This window comes from Rhinichthys klamathensis, unplaced genomic scaffold (assembly GCF_029890125.1).
Source record: "Rhinichthys klamathensis goyatoka isolate OS25496 unplaced genomic scaffold, OSU_Roscu_1.1 h1tg000877l_1, whole genome shotgun sequence".
Taxonomy (NCBI): domain Eukaryota; kingdom Metazoa; phylum Chordata; class Actinopteri; order Cypriniformes; family Leuciscidae; genus Rhinichthys; species Rhinichthys klamathensis.
The window spans coordinates 38,328-62,869 of NW_026607237.1; the positions used below are offsets into that span (position 1 = coordinate 38,328).

Sequence of the window (24,542 nt, forward strand, 5' to 3'; positions counted from 1 at the left end):
TCTCCAATTATTTAGTGTGCTTAAACTCCGCCCCTGCAAGTGAGAGCCACGCCCACATCTCAACAGCCAATCAACAACTGATCAACAATAATCTCAGATGTACATCACAATACAGAAGAAAATACATTTGATGCTACTTGTTTCCAACCTTCAAACTAGGATAGATACTATATTCAAATAATTAAATAATTAAATATTTTAGCGCTCGATATAACTATAAAAATGTTTTCATTATAGAAATATTTGTTAATTTCCATGACTTTTCCAAGTCTAGAAATCACACGTTTGAATGTACATCACAATACGGAAGATTGATCGTTTCATTGCAAATTTAAGTTATAATTGTCTATTGAGCTGTTGTTGTATGGACAAGAGCTATGCATTTGTTAAGTTATTATAATAATAATAATAAAACATTCATAATTAATAATAACTTTTGCTGCATGATTTCGAATGACCTGGAATATGATGCATGTGTGGGATGGATCATTGTTATGGTGTTTTTTGTGCTTTCGAGAGCTTGACGAACATGATCACTATGAACTGTTGTGTGAAAAAGAGACACATCAACCGCAAACAAGTTTAGAGTGACATGAGGTGAGTAAATGATGCCCAAGTTTCCATTTTTGGCTGACCGTGTCCTTTAAGTCAGGTCTTATCCAAGGAGCACTCCCATATAACAGTAGCCTTTCTCTTATCTGTTTCTCTCTTGGATGTCCATGTCTTTCTTTCTTTCTTTCTTTCATTAATTCTTCAGGTGTATCTGCTCCTCTCCCTTAGGCGGGATCACGTCCAAGTCTTGTCTTAGGAAAATTGCAACACGATCAGCATCTACAGGCCAACGTGGTTGTGTTTTGTTGCGTGTCTTCATTGGATGTCCAGCCTAACGCTTCCTCCGCCCGAGCGCTGGGCCGGCCGTTTGCTTGTGTTTGCTTTGGTTAGTCATCTCCGTGTCAGAAGTGAGCTGTCGTAAACCACAGCTCTGGTGTAAATTAGCTAGTATTTATTATTAGGGTTGTAGAGGTCCAACCCAGTGGAATATAAAGTGATGCCATGGCATTGTCTGGTCAAACAAGACAAGACGGTCCTGCTTTGCATTAGCAGTGTCATTTTCACTGGACTGTGGAGTAGGACTGTCTTTTTGTTTATTCCTAGTCCTCATGTAAACGTTAGCAGTGGGATATTGGCGTGCGCGTTAGCGTGGCCGCGCGGCACGCACTCTCTTGCTCCTCTTGCTGACGGTGGTGAAGCGGAACGGCATTAAGTCCGGCTGCTCTCCGGGCGGGAATCGCTTCATGAAGTGGACGTCCTGCTGGTTGGGAAGCGTGTGCGGACCACGGCGAGGGCGCCCTTTTTTGGTGAAGCCCACGTACCACCCTGTGTAGCGTGCTGACATTAGCGCCGTGTAGTTGTTTTCCAGAACCTTCTCTATGAAGACACAGTCTGCGCTACGATTGCTGGCCTTCTGGGGAGAGAGAAAAGTCCATATACACATACGGAGACAAACACACACAAAGAAAGAGAGGGGTGCATGTGTTAGCTTGATCATGAACATTATATGTTTAATGCATTTAAAGACCCCAAAATTGGACTTAATAGTCACAAATATCCATGTTTGTTGATCATCTATATTAGTGGTTCTCAACCTTTTCGATTTCATGTGGGCTTAGGGTGTGTTCACACTTAAAGCTGCAGTCGGCAAGTCTGGCAGATTGAGTGGATTTAGGCAAAATTTTGAATGTTTACAACTCTCATGCCCCTCCCCCACTATCAACGAATACCCTCCCACCGAGTTCGTGCTCGTCAGTGCGTGTGCACCAGATTTTCAGTGAACGCGCCCGTCTCATCAGCATCCATCAACACCATGGATTATTCGGAGGTATGCTGTCCTGGCTAATCTACCGATAGATTGCAATTGCTAACGTCATTTATACTCTAAATGAGCTTACTTGATTTTCCGCCATCACTCTTCGTTACTGCGCGAACTTCAGGCGTGTGCATGTGATTGTAACGTGCGCGAGGGGTGGCGTGTGCCCGATCTGTGATTGACAGTCAGATCTCACACCCCCCTGCGCTGATTGGACCCGATGATCCGGGAGCTGTGGATTTTTGCAAAACAAATAACACGCTCCAGGTGGAGTTAGAAGCTCAGGTTTTTTTCTAAAACCACTTTATTTATGTTGTTCTGTCGGATTATAGTGTCGATTTCACTGTATATGATCAAAAAAATGTCGCCGACGGCAGCTTTAAAAATTTAGTCCTGGTCCGCTTAGCGTTCACATTGGCATTTTAGCACCGAACCTAAAGATACGGAACCTAAAGGGATAAAGATAGGGATAAAAACCTAATCGGCTTTTATTACGTATATTTCGCAACGGAACTTACCGAACATTCAAAACAATGCTGATGTGTTCTGGGCTAAATGTGCTTGCTGTATGTGTGTAGCCTGCATTAGATGGTATTTTGACCGGCTGAACTCGTGAAGAAGAGATAAAATGTGTAAAGGAGTCAAAACAGCGTCACACCCTCCGTCACTCCGTCACACACAAACGAAGATCTTCCGCGAGGAGACGCGGTTCTGACGCCTGAACTGTGACGAGAACAACAGGTATGCTTGAGCATTCTGTACTTTTTAGAGTCGCTTCTTCTGACATCATGTCCCATTTTTGGTTTGTGTACATGTCTTTGGTCCGTGTTGCGTTCATATTTCATTAGAACCGCACAGTCCGCACTGTTGATTCGATTTGGAAGCGGATCGAGACCCATCTTTTCAGCGGGTTCGGTCCACTTGTTTGGTGGCACCAGGGTTCAGACGGCAGCGTTCACACTTATTTAAATGAACCGCATTAACAGAGCAATCAAACCAGGGTTCGTTTTAATCCAATAAAACATGCCAAGTGTGAACACATGCTTAGATGCACTGATACCTTAAGCTACTTTAACACGGTCCGTTTTGGGGATTTGACAACCGCATTTCCTTACAGATCTGAGTCACGAAATGTCTTGTTCACACAGCAACTTACAGTAGCGTCTCGAATACTGTGTGTATGAACAGGAGTCAAGTAATATCAAAGATGGCGACCTCAATAAAACTTAAAATCGCGTTTGCCACGACAAGAGTCCAATCGAGCCGTGAGTTCATCCAACAAATCTTCATTAACCGACAGCAGCTTTAATATCTGGCTGGAGAGCGGAGCATTTGAGTCGCGTGTAGGACACAGAACTGGCAGGAGCTGCTCCAGTGGAGAACCAGGACTGGATCTAAAACCTTCAGACATCTCCGTCGCTGTAAGCTACCGAAACCACATACGGAAACCCGCATTTGTGCAGCGTAGAACAGCTTTCTCCCACTGTATGACGTGACAGACAAGGGGCTGCGTTTCCTGAAAGCGTCGTAAGCCAGATCGTAGAACCCTTGGGAAACGCAGCCCAGTCCGGTTCCGGTTTTCCGAGAATGCGGTTCTCCTGTAAATAACTATTGCTGTGTGAACGTGGCCTATGTGTGAACATAAACAAGGACTTAAATACAGGACTAACACCCGTATTCTGCTGCTGTGTGACCGTGGTCTTTTCCATATTTGTTTTTACAGGTGTTATTTTGAGTTATACATATTGCATTGTGTGTTAAAGGGGTCATATAATGGTACATGCACTTTTACAAGTTGATTGTACTGAAATGTGTGTTGGCAGTGCCTGTACACAACCATCATAAAATGGTAAAAAATCCATCCAGTGTTTTTGTTTTAATCTCCTTATATGTTTTCCCCTGCCTCAAATCAAGCCGTTCGACCGTGTGACGTCACAAGCTCGGAAGCCCCTCCCACGGTTGTTGATTGACAGCAGCGTTTCAACACAGACCCGCCCTCGCTCGTGAGCGAGCTGTCAATCATAGTCTGCGCGGACCGGCGCGGTCATTGTTGATATGTTGGAGCACTGTCTGTCTATGAGCAGAATGGCGTCTAAGCGATTGTGGTGTTCTGTTCTTGGGTGTAATAACGAACACAGAAGTCATTTTAATGTTCCTAAATCCGAACCGCTGAAGACGCAGTGGCTGAGTTTGTTTTCGAAGGGAATATTCCCCACGAGCAACGTCAATGCTCTCATGTTTGCGCGAATCATTTCACACCAGACTGCTTTATAAACGAGGGTCAGTATAAAGCTGGTTTTGCTAAGAAGCTGCACCTGAAAAAAGGATCTGTACCAGCTATTCGTGTTCCTGCTGAACCTCTGTCTAGAACAACTGAAGTGAGTGTAACGTTTTATTAAACTTTATATTAATATTTATAATAATCTTTGCAAATCGCTAGCTGCACACTTCACAATGAATGCGTCTAAGGTTTACACTTAGGGTACATTACGGCATGTTTTCTATGTATGATGTTCTCAATATAATTCATAATCCCACGTTTATACTGAACAACGCGTTATGGTTATTGTGTTATTGTGTTACAAACGGTGTACGCACAGAACAGAGAGGCGGGGTGAGCAAAGCTCATTATCATTTAAAGTCATATGCACTGAAACGGCGTGCTGAAAACAGCTTTTTATTTTTAAGAATTTTTAAGAATTTTTAATTAAAGTATATTACAAACTTTTAATTTAGACCCTAAAGAATCATACTAGCTTGTACAAAAATGGCATTATATGACCCCTTTAAAGGAAATGCACGTAAACGTAGAAACGGAATATATATACAGAATATACGTATACAAAGTGACAAGGCTTATTCTTATGTATTAACTTCTGTTTCAATACAGGAAAGAAACAAAGTGAAGGAAGTGTGTTTCACCTTGCCTACGAGCTTTCCCCTGCGGTTCATACACAGGTAATAGTTGGTCTCCTTCCCTCGGATTCGCACCTGGCTGCCGAAGGTGTCTGCCTCCACTACGAGCTGGGCTTGTGAAGAGACAGGCAGAGAGACAGACAGACGTTACTAAAATATCACGGTGAGCTCTGGTTTTGCAATGACGTACATAATTAAGGTTTGTAATCTGATGTGATGGCTCTGTTTCAGCAGCTGCCTTGACTGGAGAGAGGGGATAGATAACCTGATTTAAGCCAAATAAATAAAAGCTCAATATAATTGACATCAGCGGTTGACAGAGGTATAGATAACCATCACACTCATGCTTATCAGTCTTTTCTTATTATTTCTGACTATGTTTGAAATGACATGCTAGCATACATGCTAACTGCATTGTATACTGTGCCTACTGGTTAAAAACAAAACAAAATGCAACAATACCAGAATATTTTCAGTTTCTATACGGATTTTTTCTAAGTTTATTTAATAAACAAATCTAATGAATATAATTGTAGCTGTTTTACCTTCATTTGATTTAAAGCATTTTGATAATATATATATTAAATATGCATCAATATTTTATATAGTGCTACACTGTTGTCACATGACTCCATTACATTGCATGTTTTTTTATTTGACATCCAGTTAACGTTTTTTTACATGTTAAATCCAATTTTCTGTACAAATGTTTTAACTTTCTGCAGTCTGATCAAATAATGTGAGTAAAGACAAAGGTGTTAAAAAGATTGGCTTCACTTCCGGTTCATTGTAATGCATCATGTTGGCAGTGGTGGGTGATAGAGATTTCCATGCATATTCCAGACAATATTCATAATGCACGGCACGCTGTAGAAATACTACGAGTAGTGTTGTACTACGCTCTTCTGAACATAGCCGCTCTGTCACTTGATTTTAAAAACCTCCATTTCACGCTATATTTCACTGAGGTCATTCAGCCTGTGTATGTGTGTGTGTGTGTGTGTGTTTCAGGATATGGCAGTTGAAGCTCTGAAATGGCTCCTTGCGTGACCTTTATGAGCGCAGGGGTCACTGGAGATCAATAACCTCTTTGTCGTCCTCCAATCTCTCCTCATCCAGACATCCCTCACTCGCTGTGTAAATACATTCATCCTCATCCCCCTTCCCATCTCCCTGTCTTTCTCTTCCCTTTATTTCCTGATGAGGAGAGTCGATCATAAAAACCCGGAAGCATTCAGAACAATATTTTCACAATAAAAAAATTAAAGCATTATGAGGACTAATCTCACAAAACCTGTCAAGATCACGTCAAGGTCATTTATTTACTCTGGAGAAATGAGTAAAAATTATATTTTACTTAATTAAAATGAAACTTGTTTTAGGACAATTAATAATTTTGATATTAATTTAGAGAGAATTAAGTCCATGTCAGTCCATTTTCTCATTCAGTTGTGTTCTGATTAATGCATTGAGGGAAAAAAAAAACTATGATAAATTATTTCAATTTAAAGTATTTATAAATAATGGTTAGTATTTGCTGTATTACATTTCATTTAGACTGTCTTAAATATAATGTTGATTTACAATATTTGTGTATTATAATACATTAATATATATATATATATATATATATATATATATATATATATATATATATATATATATATATATATATATACATTATACTTAAACATGAATGTATTTCTACGTATTTCGTATTATTTATTAAGTAACATTTGCTACAACTGCTAGATTTTTCTGAAAATGTCACAATGCAAAAAACTTTTTCTTTCTCTTGCTTTTTAAAAAATGATTATTTCTGTGGCTTTTTGATGTTTTTGTGAGATTCATCCATGAATGAAACCGGCCCGCTGTTCGATTTGAGCGCATATATCCATTTTCAACTTCCTTGCCCTTTAAATGTACATCCGAGACCATTGAGAGGAGGAGAGGGGGATGGATGAATGGATGGATGGGGGAGAACTGAAAGGTTTTTCCAGTAGCCTATAATGATATGTGGAGGTCGGGCGGCTGACGGCCACAATTACATTCATTTAAACTCAAAATTCACAATTTATTTTGAAAACAGAAAACGTGCAATTGTTTGGTAAATATTAGAATGGAAACAAGTGGGAATTTCGGCTAGTTGATAAAAATAAAACTTTAAGAAGAAAAGGATCTATATAGAATCATAAAGGGTTCCGCCAGCCGCTTCATATAGAACCTTTTAGAGGTTCCATCATCAGATCGGTTTATGGATTTAGTTTTAATGAATTCATTTAGTTTTAATTCATTTTTTTATTTTGATTAAATTTTATGAATTAAACAGCATGTAAACATACTTTATCACTAGAAAAATTGAAACAACCTGTTAAACATTAAAAAGTATTATGCAATAATTTAAGACATTTCTCCCTATATGGAATCTTTTTGGCATAAAGTGTTCTTTTAAATTGAGACAAGAACACTAGGGTTCAATATGCCATACTGAACCTTTAAGAGTGAGATGTTTTTCTTGGAATTTCAACAAAAACCTACAAGAAAACAGAATTCATTGGCGTCTTTTTCTCTCTCCCTGTCTGTAAATCACTGTATCAGCAGTAGCTGAGTCTTTGTCTTCTACTTTTCCTGTTTCCTGTGTGTGTGTCTGTCTGTGTGTGGCCAGTCTTTCTCATGTGTGTTTGCTAGAAGAGTGAGACATACATGTGTGTGTGTGTGTGTGTGTGTGTTGTTACCATATTTGTCTCCGTCCTCTCCGCGGGCGCTGATCTTGCGTCCGAGCACCTGGACGTGTTTGCCACTGGTGCGGCTGTATAGCTGGTACACGCGATGATGTCGCCGGCTCATGGCGTCTCGTGCACGAGTCTGATTCTCCACGTGCACACTAAAGTTCACCCCATCCACTCCAAACACCTGCAGGCAACAGACCACACACACATCCTCATCCACTCTTTCTTCCCTTCTTAATCTGACATTTTTCTGTAGTGAAATCATTGTAAAAACTAAAAAGTACCATGCTATGACCTATAGTTTGACTTTATAGTGTGTATTGTTAATGCAGGCATTTCATATCATATCTCAGTGTTAGTTCATGTTAGCTACACTATAAAAAATAATTTTCGAAGTTGTAAATAAAGATTAATGGAGTACGTTTTTTCTACTTCAGAATTTCATGTTTAATTCAATGTGTTACTTGTGGTTTCATAATTGTTTGTGAAATTCACAAGCAATTTCTGAGTAAAAAAAATTGTTTCGACACAAAACTACTGTTATAATGTTATCGAATGCGACCGTATCAAGTGTAAGCAAATTAATGAAAATGTATGATTATTAAGAAGACAAACATATTTGAAATAACATGCACTGATAAATCGTGCACAATAAGACCAGGAATGTGTATTAAACAGTCCGTTTTGTTTGATGTTGAGCAGGTGAACTCACCTGTAGAGGATTACACATGACCAGCATCATCTGGATATACCTGAGGAGAGAGAGAGAGAGAGAGAGGTCAGGTGAGTGCTACTGCTACCATGGTAACAAAAACAAATCCACCCTGCATCCCAAAGCCCTGCTGACGGCAGATCCACAGGGAAAGGGATGTTATCATTAACATCTCAAGAGCTTGAAGTTTATGTAAAGGCTAATGTACAGTCAGATGCTCATTATCACAAATAAACCTTGACTCGGGTCTTATATCCTACTGAAAGCGTTTGTTTATCCCACTTATAATGCTGCTGCTTATCAAATAAAAAAATAAACACCTTATGCAAGATATCAGATTCATTAGAAGCTATAGGGAAATAGCTAGAACAATGACAAAGTGCAGTAAACTGAAATCTGCTCTACAAACCAATGATGTGATGATAAATACCAGTTTGCAATATAAAGCAGCATAATGGACTGTCTTTGTACAGGTAACATAACTGGAAACGAATGACACAGGAAGACTCGAATGACCAAATGTCCGATCGCTCTTACGTTAAAAATAAGGTGGATATAAGTTATATATGATGTGACTTCAGCTTCTAAGAACCCCGGGAAATGTGAAAAGGTCCATTGCTTACAATAAGATCTATAGCATGCATTTAGAAAATAGATGAATTTGCATTTCATGCTGATTTTCAGCTACTTTCCCTTCTTGGTTTAATCTCCACATGTTGTTGGAAAAGGGAAAACCCTGACATTTGAAGCATAACTCAGATTTTCATGGAAACTTGGACGTCCGTGGGTGTGAGTACGATTTTAAGCGCATATGAGCGAGTGGATGAGGGCAGCGCTGCACGGCCCACGGTTAAGTTCTCCATCACCACAGGCCCTTTTCTGGCAGGGGACTGTGACTTTGAAATCGAACAGGCCCGCAGGACGGATCAGTGCGTCTGCTCAACATAAGTCAGTGTGAAAAGTCCGATGTTATGACAGCCAAAGAGGAGACCACAGGCCCCAACGGGACTAACGCCTCTGCAAACTCCAAACTATAGAAACCAGTGGAGGAACAGCTTTCACTTCTGCTCAAATACACTTGAAGGTGACGTGTTTATGTTTTCTGATGTAAAAACACTTTCTCCTATCCCAGCTAAATATGTAGAGACCACTATAAGTAAACCATTCGCAGCGTAAAACTGTGAGACGGATTGTTTGAGCTTCAACCAATGAAGCAGTATTGAACTAAATTGAATCAACATTGAGCTGAATAACGACCAATGTCTTCTGTAGAGCTGCTTTACATCTGAAACTGTAAATCATTTCATACTCTTAAAAATAAAGGTTCCAAAAGAGGGTTTTTTTCCATAGAAGAACCATGTTTGGTTCCCGAAAGAACCTTTCAGTGAACAGTTCTTAAAAGAACTATGTTAGTCTTAGTGTGAAGGACATTAAAACAAACCTAAAGAACCTTTTTCCACAATAAAGAAGTACAATGGAACGGAACCAAAGGTGTTAACGGTTCTACATGGAACCTCGATGCCAATAAAGAACCTTTATTTTTAAGAGTGTTAATGAATTTTGCAATTCTGTGAAGAAGCTTTGAAACAATCCTGTATTGACTTGTAAGGACTATCTGTTCCGGACTGTTCGGGAAACCTGTTTGGAAACAATATTTTTGCAATTGCTTTTTGCAGAAATAACATGCTTCTCCTTCAAATGCAATTAGATGTTTTTGTTTTAGAGTTTAAAATGGTTTAGCATAATTAATCAAACACAATGCTGTTGGAAAGGAGAATTCATGTCAGTATTAACTGTTAAGTCCTGAAGTGCTTCCCATTGATGTGAACACAACGCAACTAAAATTCCTTAGAAATAAGACCAGACATAAATGACTCAATAGTTGTCAATTGTCACACAGTAAGAGTATAAAAGCATTTGATCATGATTTTATATTGAAATCATATTGAGATCTCTGACTTTGGTATTAAATGTGAGATCACTGGGAAACATCTGAGGAGCAACAAAGATCTCCCTTTTCTTTTATTTATTTGGCTGCTCTGAAGATATTAACCTACTGCAAATCCTCTAAATCATCAACATGATCAAAACTTTCTGAAAAACCTGTTGTACACAATCTACTACATGCCATCTGTCGTCTGATTGATAGTTCATACTTTTCTTTTTTTTCGCAAGTAAAAAGCCTTTTAGAATAATTGTACAAACGTCCTCCTTCGGGTCGTGGTTCACGTGTCTTTTTGCTGTGAAATCCTTGCTGATTTTTATAAAGTACATGTAAGAATAACTTATATTGTTAGTAAAATTTCAAGATGAACACTTACTGGACTGAAACAACCTGATTAACCATACATTACTTTTTTTAAGTGTTAAAATGTGAGTATCAAATATGATCCATCAGGCTTTAAGTAAGGTTTATTTGTTCATCTCGCAATCATCATTGTATGGCATTGCATTATATATATATTTTTTTATTTACAATTACAGAGCTTTAATAAAAAAACTAAGCATTTAAATATCATCTTACTCATATTATTTGAGCTATACTGTTATTAAGATCTCATTGATTTACATTACATGAAGAATTACGAACATAATCCGAATTTCAGGGCACATAAATATATGCATATTTGTGCTCAGTTTGGGCCTCTGAATAAAACTGAGGTGTTTTTTCCTACATATTCTCATCAGACTATATGAACCACAAAAACCTGATGTATCAAATATGATACTCAACAAAAAACACATGCAGACATAAAAAAAACATATTTTGTCAAAATGTTCAAGAAACTCTTCCTTTTAAAGAAAAATTGTGACAGAAAAATCTGTCAATTATTTTTTGTCAAGCTTTACAGGGTTAATGAGAATCTCCATTGTGATTTTTCTTTAAAACAAATACATGCAGGCCAGTGGACTGATGCTGAGCTCATGCAGAAGTCTACCGGATGCTGGTCAACACCTGCTCAACAGAAGAGGTAGAGCTTCAGTTTTATGCATTTGCCTGTAGATGTGGTTTGCAAACAGATTTTAGAAGTTCTGATGCCACATGTGTCATGTTTGGGATGTTAGGCATTTTCCCATGCAGAACTCACTGTCGTGATACTAAGGTGTTGCTATAAGGTTACTAAAGCGTGGATGGTTTTAGCACATTGATTTGGTTTGCTCTGTAATCTGGTCTCTAGATATGGCTCAGTGTAAGTGGGATTTTCTCAGCTGTTTTATCATCGACCAGGTGAAAACCTTGAGTTTGATTACTTAAAGTAACAAAATAAGTGTCTGTTGCACAGCGGTATGAGAAGCGTAATGTGTAACGTTACTGTATCTTTGAATGTGTTTGTTTAATGCAGGGTATTTATCGTTTACTAAAACTGAAACCATAAAAAAATATGTCTATCATGAACTTAAAACCTATATAGGCATTTAAAAACACTTTACTAAAAGCCTTTAATTTATAATGCATTATAAAGTTATTCATAACGTACATATAATGCATTATAATATTTGCAGATTCCCTGCACATCTGAAGTCGTTTGCTAGTCATGTGTTTTAATGCATTCTATATTAAAGGGATACTCCACTTTTTTTGGAAATAGGCTCATTTTACAACTCCCCCAGAGTTAAACTGTTTAGTTTTACCGTTTTTGAATCCATTCAGCCGATCTCCGGTTCTGGCGGTACCACTTTTAGCATAGCTTAGCATACATCATTGAAGTGGACAAGACCATTAGCATTTCTAAAAAAAAAAAATTACCAAAGAGTTTCGATATTTTTCCTATTTAAAACTTGACTCTTCTGTAGTTACATCGTGCACTAAGACCGACGGAAAATGTAAAGTTGCGATTTTCTAGGCTGATATGGCTAGGAACTATACTCTCATTCCTGCGTAATAATCAAGAAACTTTACTGCCGTACCATGAGAGCAGCAGGCGTAATGATATGACGCAGCGCCTGAAAATAGGCCACCTTCCGTCAACACAACGGAACTATTTTCAGGCGCTGCGTCATATCATTACGCCTGCTGCTCTCATGGTACGGCAGTAAAGTTTCTTGATTATTAGTCAAGTCAAGTCATCTTCATTTATATAGCGCTTTTAACAATGGATTGTTTCAAAGCAGCTTTACAGAGATAAACATATAATTTAAGGTAACAGATTGTTTTGGCGTTATAGCGGTTCTTGAATAATTCTTGAATATTACGCAGGAATGAGAGTATAGTTCCTAGCCATATCAGCCTAGAAAATCGCAACTTTACATTTTCCGTCGGTCTTAGTGCACGATGTAACTACAGAAGAGTCAAGTTTTAAATAGGAAAAATATCGAAACTCTTTGGTCATTTTTTTTTTTTAGAAATGCTAATGGTCTTGTCCACTTCAATGATGTATGCTAAGCTATGCTAAAAGTGGTACCGCCAGAACCGGAGATCGGCTGAATGGATTCAAAAACGGTAAAACTAAACAGTAAAATGAGCCTATTTCCAAAAAAAGTGGAGTATCCCTTTAAGCGTGTTCAATGAATAATTATAATCAAATGTATTATAACTGTGGTTACAATACTCATGAGATCATACATTGCATTATAAGGTACAATACAAGGCATAATTAATGCATTAATAATACTTTTATAATGCATTATAAATAGTAGTCTTACCTATAAATAATAAAAATGACTAAAACGCATGAAATGAAAAAAATGACATCTATATCAAAAACTATAATAGGATATCAATGATATTAAAATAACAGTGATGGGTAAAATGACACTGGTTGTGTTTCACCTTCATATTCTCTTTATTTTCTCTCTCTCACACAGCTTGTGCACACATTTCTCTGTCTTTCCCTCCCTGTGTGCTTCTTGGCAAATGTTTGGTGAAAACAGTGAATCAGATATCGCTCTCTCTCTGGGTGGTGTGGGTGTGGTCAGTGTGATGTCACTCATTGAGAAGGCGACGGTGGGTGTGAACAGAGAGGAAAAAAAGCGGAACACATCACTTCCTCCTTATCGTCTCGCCAGTGACCCCGCGACCTCCCCATGACCGAATGTCTGAGATCATGAGCGTGTGGGTGTGTGTACAAGTTTTGCTATACTTGTGAGGCCAAAATGCTTTGTTGACGCTATAGTCAAAAATCACCTCACTCATAGTTGTCTTTTAAGCGATCTACATGTATGTTCATACATTATCTGTACGTGTACTTCTCTTAGTGGTTAGTGTGAGGGTTGGTATAGGGTATAAAAGGTCTTTACCAATCCCAGATAGAATGCATATTTTGCCTGCATGTTTATTAGATATATACTGTATATATTCATCTGGAAGAGAGTGAATGCTAAAACGTCGCCTTTTGAATGTTAGACCGTTCAGCAAATTCTATGTTAATTATACTGTGAGTAAGCCATTCATAGGCGAACGCTGTGTTGTTTTCATAACATGGCTGCATGAGTTTGATTCATGCTATCTGTTTGTCCAAACAATGGTAGACCAATCGAGCTTTTACGCGTAAACACATTTCTTTTTCATGATTATTTTGGTGATGCTGAAATGACACATCTCATCTTTTAACACACGCCGTCGTCATGTGTGTGCTTATTCAGAGACCGCCGAAAGAGAAGGCTTATGATTTCTTACATGGTTTCAAAAGCAACATGATTCCATTGATTCCAGAAATGCCCTCTGACCCCTGATGTAACAGCGCATCAGTGAGCCCACTCCACCAGATTCCCAGTCAATGAGGTTTCCTCTGTCTGACGTTATGATTGGTGAGAACTGCGGCCAGGTTAAGGCTCTTTGCAACATTAATATTACTCTGATCGCGATAAGACGGTAGTTTTTGATTTATTCTGGATGATTCAGCTGCGGCCCGTCGCTTGTTTACATCCCAAAAATTCACCCCGCAAAATGAAATCACCACCAGGGTCAGTGGAGACGCCGAAAACAGAGGAAAACATGCCGGAGGGGGGAAAAAAGACAGGAATGGAGGAGATATGAAAGGAATTGAGAGAGTGTTTCTCATCTTGTCGTTTTTAATCCCTTGCTCTTTCTCTCCCTTCCTCTCTCTTGTTTCCCTGTCTGGAAGTAGAGAATGAAAGACTCCCCCACACTGCCTCAGCTATGAAGAGATATGTGAGAGAAGAAGGAAGCGTCTCACCAGCTGACAGCTGCAACGAGACAGACACACACATGTACACGCTCTCTCCATCATGCCTGTCAACACACACTTAATGTACACATGCACTCATAACATGACAAAACCACACAATTAAAGGAATGCTTCAGTACAAGTTGATGGAATAGTTCACCCAAAACTTTGTGATTTACTCACCCAAAATTGGTGGTAGAAACGATTTTTACTCAAAAATTGCTGGTAAATTTCACAAATAATGACAAAGAAACGGCAAGTAACACATTCAATTAAACGTGAAATTTTGTTGTAGAAAGACATATACTTAAATATTTTTTTTTCTATTTACAACTTCGAAAAAATATTTTTTAACAGTGTACTAGAAACGTCTGCCTGTTTTTATTTTTATTTTTATCTTTTTATTACTGTTTTCCTTACAGTAAAAGTGGTGGGAATGAATGCTGTTGAGATCTAAAATAAAATAATGGTTTATCGTTTAATTTTGAATGAAATTGTAGTTTATTCCTCACACAAAGCTTCATATGCTTCAGAGGACTTTATTTTCTTTATTTTGAAATGCTTGTTTTATTTAATAATTTCCGATTGACATCTCTGCAAATATTTCCATTAAGTTAAAAGGTTATTTCTGAATGTTCTGAAAATCTCAACTGCTTGATTGTTTATATCATCACAAAAATGTAACTATATTTTTGCACATCTCTCTATATAAAGTTGTATATACACTCACGTAAAGCGATATATACCATATAGCGAATCTCAACTGCTTGATTACGTGTATTGTCGCAAAATGTAAACTATATTATCGCCCAGTTGTAATCTACTAAATGTGATTACATGTACATGGCATTACGAAATTAAGATATTATACACATTGACATCATGATTCTCTGTAAAGCTACTTTGGAACAATACACATTTCTGAAAAGCGCTATACAAATATACTTGACTTGACATGTTGTAGTGTGGAGGATATATTCAACAGTAAAAACGAGCAGAAGTGCTGTTCATAGAGCTTAACTTGTTTTGAAATGGAGCATTTCTTTAAAATGTTCTTAAAACACACACACACACACACACACACATGTCTGGTCCACTATCTTTATGGGGACTCTCCATAGACGTAATGATTTTTATACTGTACAAACTGTATATTCTATCCCCTTACACTAATCCTACCCATAAACCTACCCATCACACACACACACACACACACACACACACACACACACACACACACACACACACACACACACACACACACACACTAACCCTACCCCTAAACCTACCCATCACAGGAAACTTTCTGCTCTTTTACATTTTCTAAAAAACATCATTAAGTATGTTCATTAATCAATTTCCCTTGCGGGGACCATTGGCTAGTCCTCGCAATGTAGGTGATTTCACGTTTTACTATTCTTGTGGGGACATTTGGTCCTCACAATGTAATAAAAACAAGAGCACACACACACACAGTGACATTTCATTCCCATTCATTCCCATTCAAATGTGTTCTTCACATCAGCTAAACACTCCCTACAATAAACAGCAAACCACAGGAACACACCCTATAATAGCAGCACAGTGTACAAAAACCATGTTCACTGTTGTTGCATGCTTGGCACCTACCCACACATGATATACAGTAACCGTCTGTCTGGTAATTGTTTGGAGGAACATTGTATACGTGAAGGTAACATTGAGAGAACCTTGCCAGAACGTTCCCTGTTATCTGTGTCCATGCTGTTGTTCATTACGGTAGGCTCAGTTGCTGAACAGTACGTGCTGAATAGTTGGTGATTTGCTCCGAAAATTGGCTTTGATATGTAAATGTCATAACTGTCATAATAACGATGATTTCTAAACAAGTCGTTTTACAGCTTCGTTTCCATGTGAATGGAGTGTGTTTGCCTAGTACAGCAAACTCTTATTCCAAAGGACAAGGGAAATCATGTTTTCCACAATATGTCCACTTTAACCTCACAAGAGCTGAATCAATGGCTCTGTGTTTACACCTGGTATTAAGATGCGTTTTGGTCGATCGGATCACTAGTGGACGACGCTAAATACAGGTGTAAACAGGGTCTGAAACATTTTGAGCTTGTCCACTTTCGTCCACTTCCAGATTGCTTCCGGATTGCTTTCGTAGTGTAAACGCTCATGTGATCGAATGTGTTCGAACTGCCACAGAAGACCATCAACTCTCCGCCTACTGACCTAACGCGTGAACATTATGGGGAGAACTCGAGACAGACGGGATTTACACTTTGTCAGCTGAAGACACAAGTTTGATTTGAAGAGGAAAAACGTACCAAGCACAATGTTCTCTCACCATTCCTGATTTCTAACACACACTAGTGGCTGTCAGAGCAGAAACTAAAGCTGACGCTCTCCATGTGCTCTCTGCATCTCCGGTCGCGTTCATATGTAAATTGTGTGAGCCTATTTCGTCCATTAGATGGGAAGATCTGAATAAGCCCATACATTTACCCGCTCATAGACCCTCCCCTCGAAGAAATCAGGACAGAAGTGGTTAAACGTGGACAAAATGTTGCCAGCAGCCGTATCACCCTGTAGCCCAAGACTGGTTGCCCACTAAAGCTAAGCAGGGTTGAGCCTGGTCAGTGCCTGGATGGGAGACCTCCTGGGAAAACCCAGTTTCTGCTGGAAGAGGTGTTCGTGAGGCCAGTAGGGGGCGCTCACCCTGTGGTCTGAGTGGGTCCTACGCCCCAGTATAGTGATGGGGACACTATACTTTAATAAGCACTGTCCTTCGGATGAGACGTTAAACCGAGGTCTTGACTCTCTGTGGGCATTAAAAATTCCACAATGTCCCTCGAAAAAGAGTAGGGGTTAACCCTGGCATCCTGGCCAAATTTGCCCATTGACTTCTATCCATCAAAATGGCCTCCTAATCATCCCCATATATACTGATTGGCTTCATTACTCTCTCCTCTCCACCAATAAGCTGGTGTGTGGTGGGCGTTCTGGAGCAATATGGCTGCCGTCGCATCATCATCATTGAGGTGGTGCTGCACATTGGTGGTGGGAGATTCCAAGGAGATTTCCCCTTCAAAGCACTTTGCGTACCCAGAAAAGCGCTATATACATGTAAAAAATGAGTATTAGTATTATTATTAAAAGAGACGGATTAAAACACCAGGTATAAACGGGAATGTGTCTCCCTCATCCACATGTGATCCGATCGAAAAAAAACCTGCATCTTAATACCAGGTGTAGAAAGCTATCTGTTATCTGCTATCTGTCTTTTTTGGCAGTTGTTTGGCTGGCGCATGCAAATCTGAAGTACCTGATTTGAAATGTGCCATCCTTGTATTTTACATACACGTTTTTTGAGAACAAGAAAAAATATCGGTCAGTACAGTCCGAAAAATAAGCTTAATTCAAAGTGAAACCAAGACTATAATTCTTTCACTATTGGCAGATTTTTTCTTGTTTTAAGGATATGTTTTCAAGTCAGAGTGCATCTCAAGTAAATGTATCTTGTTTTCAAAATGTTTATATATTTGTACTGGAAAACAAGACGAAAATACTGAGGAAGAAATTTTTTTTTTGCAGTGAAGATGCGCATATATTTCCAATCTTCTCAGTGGTGACTATCATGAAATGTGAGTAATGCATAACTTACCATTTATATATGACATGACCCCTTAAACCTTTGACCTTATCTTTTGTTTATAAGGGATTTATTCATAATTTTATGTTATTAGATTTTCCTGTGGCTCTAAAGTGATTAGGGAAAAAAGTTAACTACTTAAGATGTGTTTTAGCAGTTAGTGTAGTTACAATGGCCATACTAACCAGCAAAACCCCTTTATGCTGAATTATCTTCAGGGTTTTCAAAGTGATTCAAACCAATCAGATTCTTGGATTTGATCTGACGTTCTGTTAGCCTGGTTAAAACCAGACCATTCTCAGGTGTAACTGAGTTATGGTCTGGCAAAGCGTCATAGACAAATCATTTCCAGAGGGGCGTCACCAACGGACGTCGCGGATAGACCTAAACCCAATCAGAGCGATGAAGGAGATGACGTATGCAGAGCGGCGGAGAAACATCTCCGAGTGTTGTTCTTTGCTCGGTTTTTAACTAAAAGGAAACGTTCAAATCGCTTAAAACAGACGCGATAGCTGATTCGAACGAGTGATGTTCGACGGCGGCATCCATCTTTGTAATGTAGGCTACAAAATCTGCTTCAAAATCCCAGCGCTGTCGTCATCGTGTAAAGCCCGCCCCAACGTTTCTGATTGGTGCCTCGATTTCGGCGGATTGGAAATGGGCTTGAATGAGCTCTTTGCCAGACTAACTTTCAGAGCAAATCTAAATTTGCCGGAAGTTGCCTGGGTTTTCCCAGGCTAACGTTCTGTATAATTTCCTGGTGTTTATACAGCACATAAAACAAGTCATGAAGCGCAGGTGTCACTGCACCCTAAAAACATTTTTCTCTCTTACTAAACTCCTCCACTTGCTGAAGATGTTTAAATGAAGCTGTAGGAAAATGTAAAAGCGTGTGAAAGCTCTCCAGAACGGATCGAGACGGCCCTTTTCTTCACCTCCAGTCATACTGGCCCAATATGCTCACGAGCTCACACGTGTTTGTGAAGTTTCCTCAGCAACACATTACCAATGTAAATGGAACAGAGACACTCTGTGTATCATGTTGCTAAACGGTGCGTCACCGAATGGCACAGGCTTCACCTGTCTGGCCGACACACACACCTGCTCTTTGACCCTTCATACCTGAGATCCCCGACCCGGCCACACACCTCGGCATCATCACTGACCAGATGTGCATGTGCTGACCAGGTTCTCATGTGTGTTTATGTGTGTGTGCACCTGCTCACATAAACAGCTCCTCTCCACCTGTGTGCACTGATTTATGCTGTCTGCATTTCTGATGTTAATATGCATGAAGCTGTATAGACAAACTAAGGAACTAAGCGTTCATGGGTTTGGGTCGGTAAGATTTTTCAAATGCTTTTGAAAAAGCCTCACGGAGGCTGCATTTATTTGATCAAAAGAATACAGCAAAACAGTAATATTGTTAAATATTATTACAACGTAAAACAGCTGTTTTCTCTGTGAATTTATTGTAATATGTAATTTATTCCTGTGATCAAAGCTGAATTTTTAGCATCATTAATACTCCAGTCTTCAGTGTCACATGACCCTTCAGAAATCACTCTAATATGATGATTTTGCTGCTCAAGAAACATTTCTGATTATTATCGATGTTGGAAACAGTTGTGCTGCTTTGGTGGAAACCATGATTCAATTATTTTCAGGATTCCTTGATGAATAGAAAGTTCAAAAGAACAGCATTTACATCTTTTGTAACATTATAAATGTCTTTGCTGTCACTTTTGATCATTTGAATGCATCCTTGCTGAATAAAAGTATTAATAATTTTTTTTAAAAATCTTACTGACCCCAAACTTTTGAATAGTGTGTTTGTACAATAGCTAATATACATAAGTAATACGCCTATAGTATTAACCATTTTGTTTTCCATTTTCTGTGCTTATTGGGTCATTAATAAGCAAGGTCTTATTAATGTTATTGAGTGTATTAAGAATATTTAGTGCTTTACTGAGCTCGGATGCTTGTATGCGTGTACTATGCACACATGCTGTACATTTAACTGAAATGCATTAGTGTGCATGTGTTGTGTTTCTCTAATAGGCAGCAGAGGTCATGCATGCTCACTGCACACGGGCCGCACGGTATGCAGATTTGCACATGCGAGATGTGTGCATGCTGGCTGCAGATCAGCACACATTGGCTTCGGATCTGTGCATGTAAGGTTGGTGTAGCTGCCAAACCCTGGCTGCGCAGGTGAGACTGGCTCTGGGTCCCGTAAGAACTCTCAGCTGTTAAAACAGTAGTGCTTCACCGAGAGAGAGAGGGAGAGAGTGAGGGGAGAAAGAGAGAAAAAAAAAACTACTTCAGCTGCAACCTCGGATTCTCCGTATCCCTCCCAAACCGCAACGAGCCTGCGGCCTGCCAGAGAGAGAGAGAGAGAGAGAGAAAGGTGGGGGGAATGGGGAAAGAGAAGGAGAAAGAAAGAAAGAAAGTAGCTGCGAGCTTTACTCTACTGAGCGCTATTGTCGGCAGCCAAAACAAGCAAGGTGATGACATCATCAAACCTGAGACAGAATGATTCCTGAAGGCGTTCGTGTGTAGAGTTGAGCGCAGCGAGGTGGAGTCGTATCCCAAATCACCCTGCACACCCTTCAAGCACAATTTACACCGCTGGCCAACTTTAAACAATATAGCAGCACAGGGAAGGAAAGAGAAATGCAGTCAGGGCTGTAGGTGCTGCGAGTCTTAAGATTAATGTTCCAGTGGTGTTCTCTAAAAGATCTACAGGAACAGAAAGTCCCGTTTGTGTGATATGTCACCGTAAAGGCCTCGATTTCTGCAGCACTCACTCAAGGGCACTGGATCAGTCCTGATATGGTGATAGATTTCCTAGATTTGTACTCCTCTTAGGCCTGGTTTCACAGACAGGGCTTAGATTAAGCCAGGATTAGTTCAATTAGGACATCAAATAGCTTTTATAAATGTGCCTTAGAAAAAAACATCACTAGTGTGCATCTTTAAACAAAACAATGGCACTGACATAGTTTAAGATTTGTCAATGCAAGTTGCTTTCGGTTCAAACAGCTCAAACGTGCATTTTAGTCCGACTAGACCTAAGCCTTGTCTGTGAAACTGGGTTATAAAGTTCACCATTTTTAAACCTACTTTGCTTCTGATGTTCTTATCAGTGAGACTTCATTGGTCACCCGCTTCACCAGAACAAAACAGCAGCACTTTTGCCAGACCAGCATAGAAAAAAATGGCTAGTATTTGCTTTGCAACAAATTTCACTTAGAAATTGCTAGTGAATTTCAAATGATTACAAAGAAACTGCAAGTAGAAAGACTGAATTAGTATTTTCTTGTAAAACAATCCATAAAACTTCAAAAATAACTTTTTACAATGTGGTGAAGTGGAATTGGAATTAGGAAATTGATTGGTTTTTAAATAGATTGAATTCCATGCATTTCATCCTTCTTGTATGTAGAGCATGTGGTTTGTACATTTCCGTCCTGATTACATGAGTTGCACTAATCAAGTCTTCTTCCATTGTCTACAGCTTATCGCTACGGCCTTGAGCAAGTCACTGAACCGCAGGTGCTTCGCTGAGAAGAGCTTCGAAAGAAACTGATAAATGGTGACTAACTTATCTTCACCTCATCTCAAACAAATAACCTCTAGCGCACCTGACGCCTCTCGCTTTCACAGGCGAACCAGACTTCAACACATCTGTGCCTGCTGTCTTCTGTTTCTACAGACCCTGAACGGAAACCACCTCAAATATGGTGCGTTTTATCATTAGACGGTGAATCCGTTTGTAAGGACACCAACCTTGAGAACAAGCGCACATGCTAAGCAAACATGATCTAGTCTCACTTCCACAATTCCTGGCTAATTCTGCACAACTGTCTGAGAATGTTAAAGCTCTGTTTGATGTTTTTCTGTCTCTAAACGGCAGTTTCCTGTCGGAGAAGGTCACATGGCCACTGCTCTTTCCAGACAGGAGATAAGGTGCCAGCTCTGTGCCTGCTTCAACAACCATCCTTGGGCGTTATTATTAGTAATTTGGAGAGCTCGGGACCAGACAGGCGCTCTGACAGACAGACGGAGCGTCTGCCTTTCGGGATATGGATTATCGGAGGCCCTTTGGTCCCATCCACAGGTTGGGAAAGGAATGATAACCATCTCAAGATGACTGCCATGTGTGCACAACAAAAAAAAAGAAAAAAGGAAAATAAGGAGAGTGGCAGGCACACCTTTGGAGCTGTTTTCATTGGATGGGCCTTACCTGAGCTGGGTGTGATTGACATCTGTGTCCATGGTAACCCAGAAGTGTAATCTCATAAGATCATTATGTATGCAAGACTTGGAGTTTGTCATGCCAAGTGAAGCGTGTGGCACACAGACTGTGGTAATTGAGCTTTTTTGAAAGCAGCATTTATAATTTACGCATTACAACTCATTCTGCATGAGGTCATTCAGAAATGACTTACAAGACAGCCACCGTGGAGAGAAAGGCCCACATCGCTTCCTCCGCGTCCGTGTGGCTCCGTGCGCGCTTGAGAAACGGCTCTCCGGATCACGGCTTCACGTCTGTCCGGTTTGTTTAATCCGTTTGAATGCAGGGTCGGCGGACGTTCCCGCTGGCGCCGGTGGACTGCATCTTTTCACCATCAACGGGCGGCTCGGGGTCAGCGGGGTGTGAGCGCACCACCGCCGTTACGGATGGCTGCGGTCCGCGGTCGGTAACGGGCAGGGGGCGGGGCGAGGCGGGGCGCAGCTGAATCCTCCGGAGTCTGACGAACAGGTGAATCGAAGTTCAAACGCGACCCACACCTATACGCAGTTTCCGCTCATAAAAACTTTCCTGACAGCCAGCAAAAGGTTTCCAATCAGTCCGACCGTAACTTTTCCTGCTGAAAATGTCCTTCCACAGATAAGGATTAAAACTGATTAATTCCGTGGAGTGCATGCGCACGCGAGAGAGTCTGTGTCAATGCTGATCCTCCACGGGCGAAATGACGCGCCGCGGGAGGCAAAGCACCTGGACGGGGATGGAGCGATGAAGACGCAGAGGCGGCGAGCTGGACCCCGGGTACCGTGGAGCGTGCTCGGTCATGGCTGCTGAGACGGGGAAATGAAATGATGATGGGGGGAAAGTGAAAGGAAAGCAGAAGGAAAGGCGGAGGGGTGAAAGGCACACGCTCGCAGCCACCCGCGACAGCAGCTCCCTGCACCTGATTTCCCGGACTCAATTCTGAAGCTCCAGCGCAACAGCAGCCAAAACACGGGCCGATGACATCACCTCCAAAATGTTTGGAGGGGGAAAGAATGCAATCTGAGCTTTTTATTTATTTTTTAAAATGAAGAAAGTTTGCAGCTCCCCCCGCCAGAACAGCGCAAAAGTCTGCCCGACGAAAGGGCTTCGGTCGATGAGGTAAAACGCGTCTCTTTTTTGCGCATTAAAGAAAGCAACCCATACACTGGATGCAGCGTCCACTTAACCTGCGCCGCCTCCTCTTCCTCAGCCGCTTTCATTCACAAATTCCCGTAAAACGTTGGATGCAAAAACTAACGACGCGTTTTTGCGCGCGCGGTGCGTAAACGCGGCTTGTTTCTTCTCCGCTCGTTTGTCTTCTGAAGCTCCACGGCAGAGCGCAGAAATCACTCCAAGTAAAAAAAAAAAAAACAGAACAAGATTTCAGATCAATCCACCCTCCCTCCCCCAGCCCCCCCTTCTCTCTCTCTCTCTCTCTCTCTCTCTCTCTCTCTCTCTCTCTCTCTCTCTCTCTCTCTCTCTCTCTCTCTCTCTCTGCTTTCCCCCTCACACACACTTATTGGATCCAAACAAGATTACTCAGCCTCTGTGTGATGTCGCCCGACTACAGCGAAAACACTCGCCAATGTCACCGTGCGCAACAAAAGAGCACCGGGGAAACAAGCTCAGGCCGGGTCCCAAACTATAACCCCACACTTTATGAGGGCAAAAATCTGCCCCTGGTTCAAGCCCAAAATCCCCCATCTCGTGTAAACCAGGACCAGCCAGAACGCTTAACGGTTCTTCGAAAAGTTTAGTGCTTTTGATGCTTTTGGTGCGTTTCATGACTGTAAAACTCAAGAGGGCAGAGTGAAGAGAGACGGTTCGTTTGAAAGTGAGAGGGAGGTATGAAAGCTCACGGTCCGATCCAAAAGGAACATTTCTCAGCACCGCGACAGAACCGCAGACGGTCAGCCAAGCCAACACTCACCCACCCTCCCTGAACCCCCTCCTCGTCTCTCTCTCTCTCTCTCTCTCTCTCTCTCTCTCTCTCTCTCTCTCTCTCTCTCTCTCTCTCTCTCTCTCTCTCTCTCTCTCTCTCACACACACACACACACACACACACACACACACACACACACACACACTTTTACTTAACTATCTAAATGAGTACATACCTTAGACATCTGTTGTTTTATATAGAGCTAAAGCAAGACTAGCCCAGCTAACAAAAATATGTTATAGGAACGTTTCTCTAATGTTTCCATTAAGCTATGAAAACGTTATTTCTATGTTCTCTGGATGTTCAAAACGTCCAGTTTTCAAATGATT

At 40.5% G+C, this 24,542-nt stretch overlaps 1 protein-coding gene and 1 long non-coding RNA gene across 3 annotated transcripts; one reads left to right on the forward strand and one right to left on the reverse strand.

Moving 5' to 3' along the window:
- On the reverse strand, nt 1-23,642 carry fgf18a (fibroblast growth factor 18a). Of its 2 annotated transcripts, none has more exons than XM_056243972.1 (5): nt 22,447-23,642; nt 8,225-8,264; nt 7,519-7,696; nt 4,790-4,896; nt 1-1,462 (listed from the first exon to the last, which is right to left on the reverse strand). In XM_056243972.1, the coding sequence occupies exons 1-5, from the start codon at nt 22,476-22,478 to the stop codon at nt 1,196-1,198; spliced, it is 624 nt and encodes a 207-aa protein (XP_056099947.1). In that variant the 5' UTR covers nt 22,479-23,642; the 3' UTR covers nt 1-1,195. The 2 variants fall into 2 exon arrangements, with proteins under 2 accessions (XP_056099947.1, XP_056099946.1); XM_056243971.1 differs by having other exon boundaries at nt 1-1,465; nt 22,447-23,639.
- LOC130078457 (uncharacterized) lies at nt 4,863-8,290 on the forward strand. The gene is made up of 3 exons (XR_008805927.1): nt 4,863-4,946; nt 5,795-5,920; nt 8,215-8,290. It is a non-coding gene; the product is annotated as an uncharacterized LOC130078457 (long non-coding RNA).
- Nucleotides 23,643-24,542: the final 900 nt, after the last annotated feature.

What these genes read in the sequence shown, in the direction of transcription:
- fgf18a (XM_056243971.1), bottom strand. Translation starts at nt 22,478, where the DNA reads ATGTGGGCCTTTCTCTCCACGGTGGCTGTCTT. An exon ending in TCATGTGTAATCCTCTACAG is followed by an intron (nt 7,697 to 8,224) that starts GTGAGTTCACCT and finishes TGTTGCCTGCAG; the next exon opens with GTGTTTGGAGTGGATGGGGT. An exon ending in AGAGGACGGAGACAAATATG is followed by an intron (nt 4,897 to 7,518) that starts GTAACAACACAC and finishes TCTCTTCACAAG; the next exon opens with CCCAGCTCGTAGTGGAGGCA.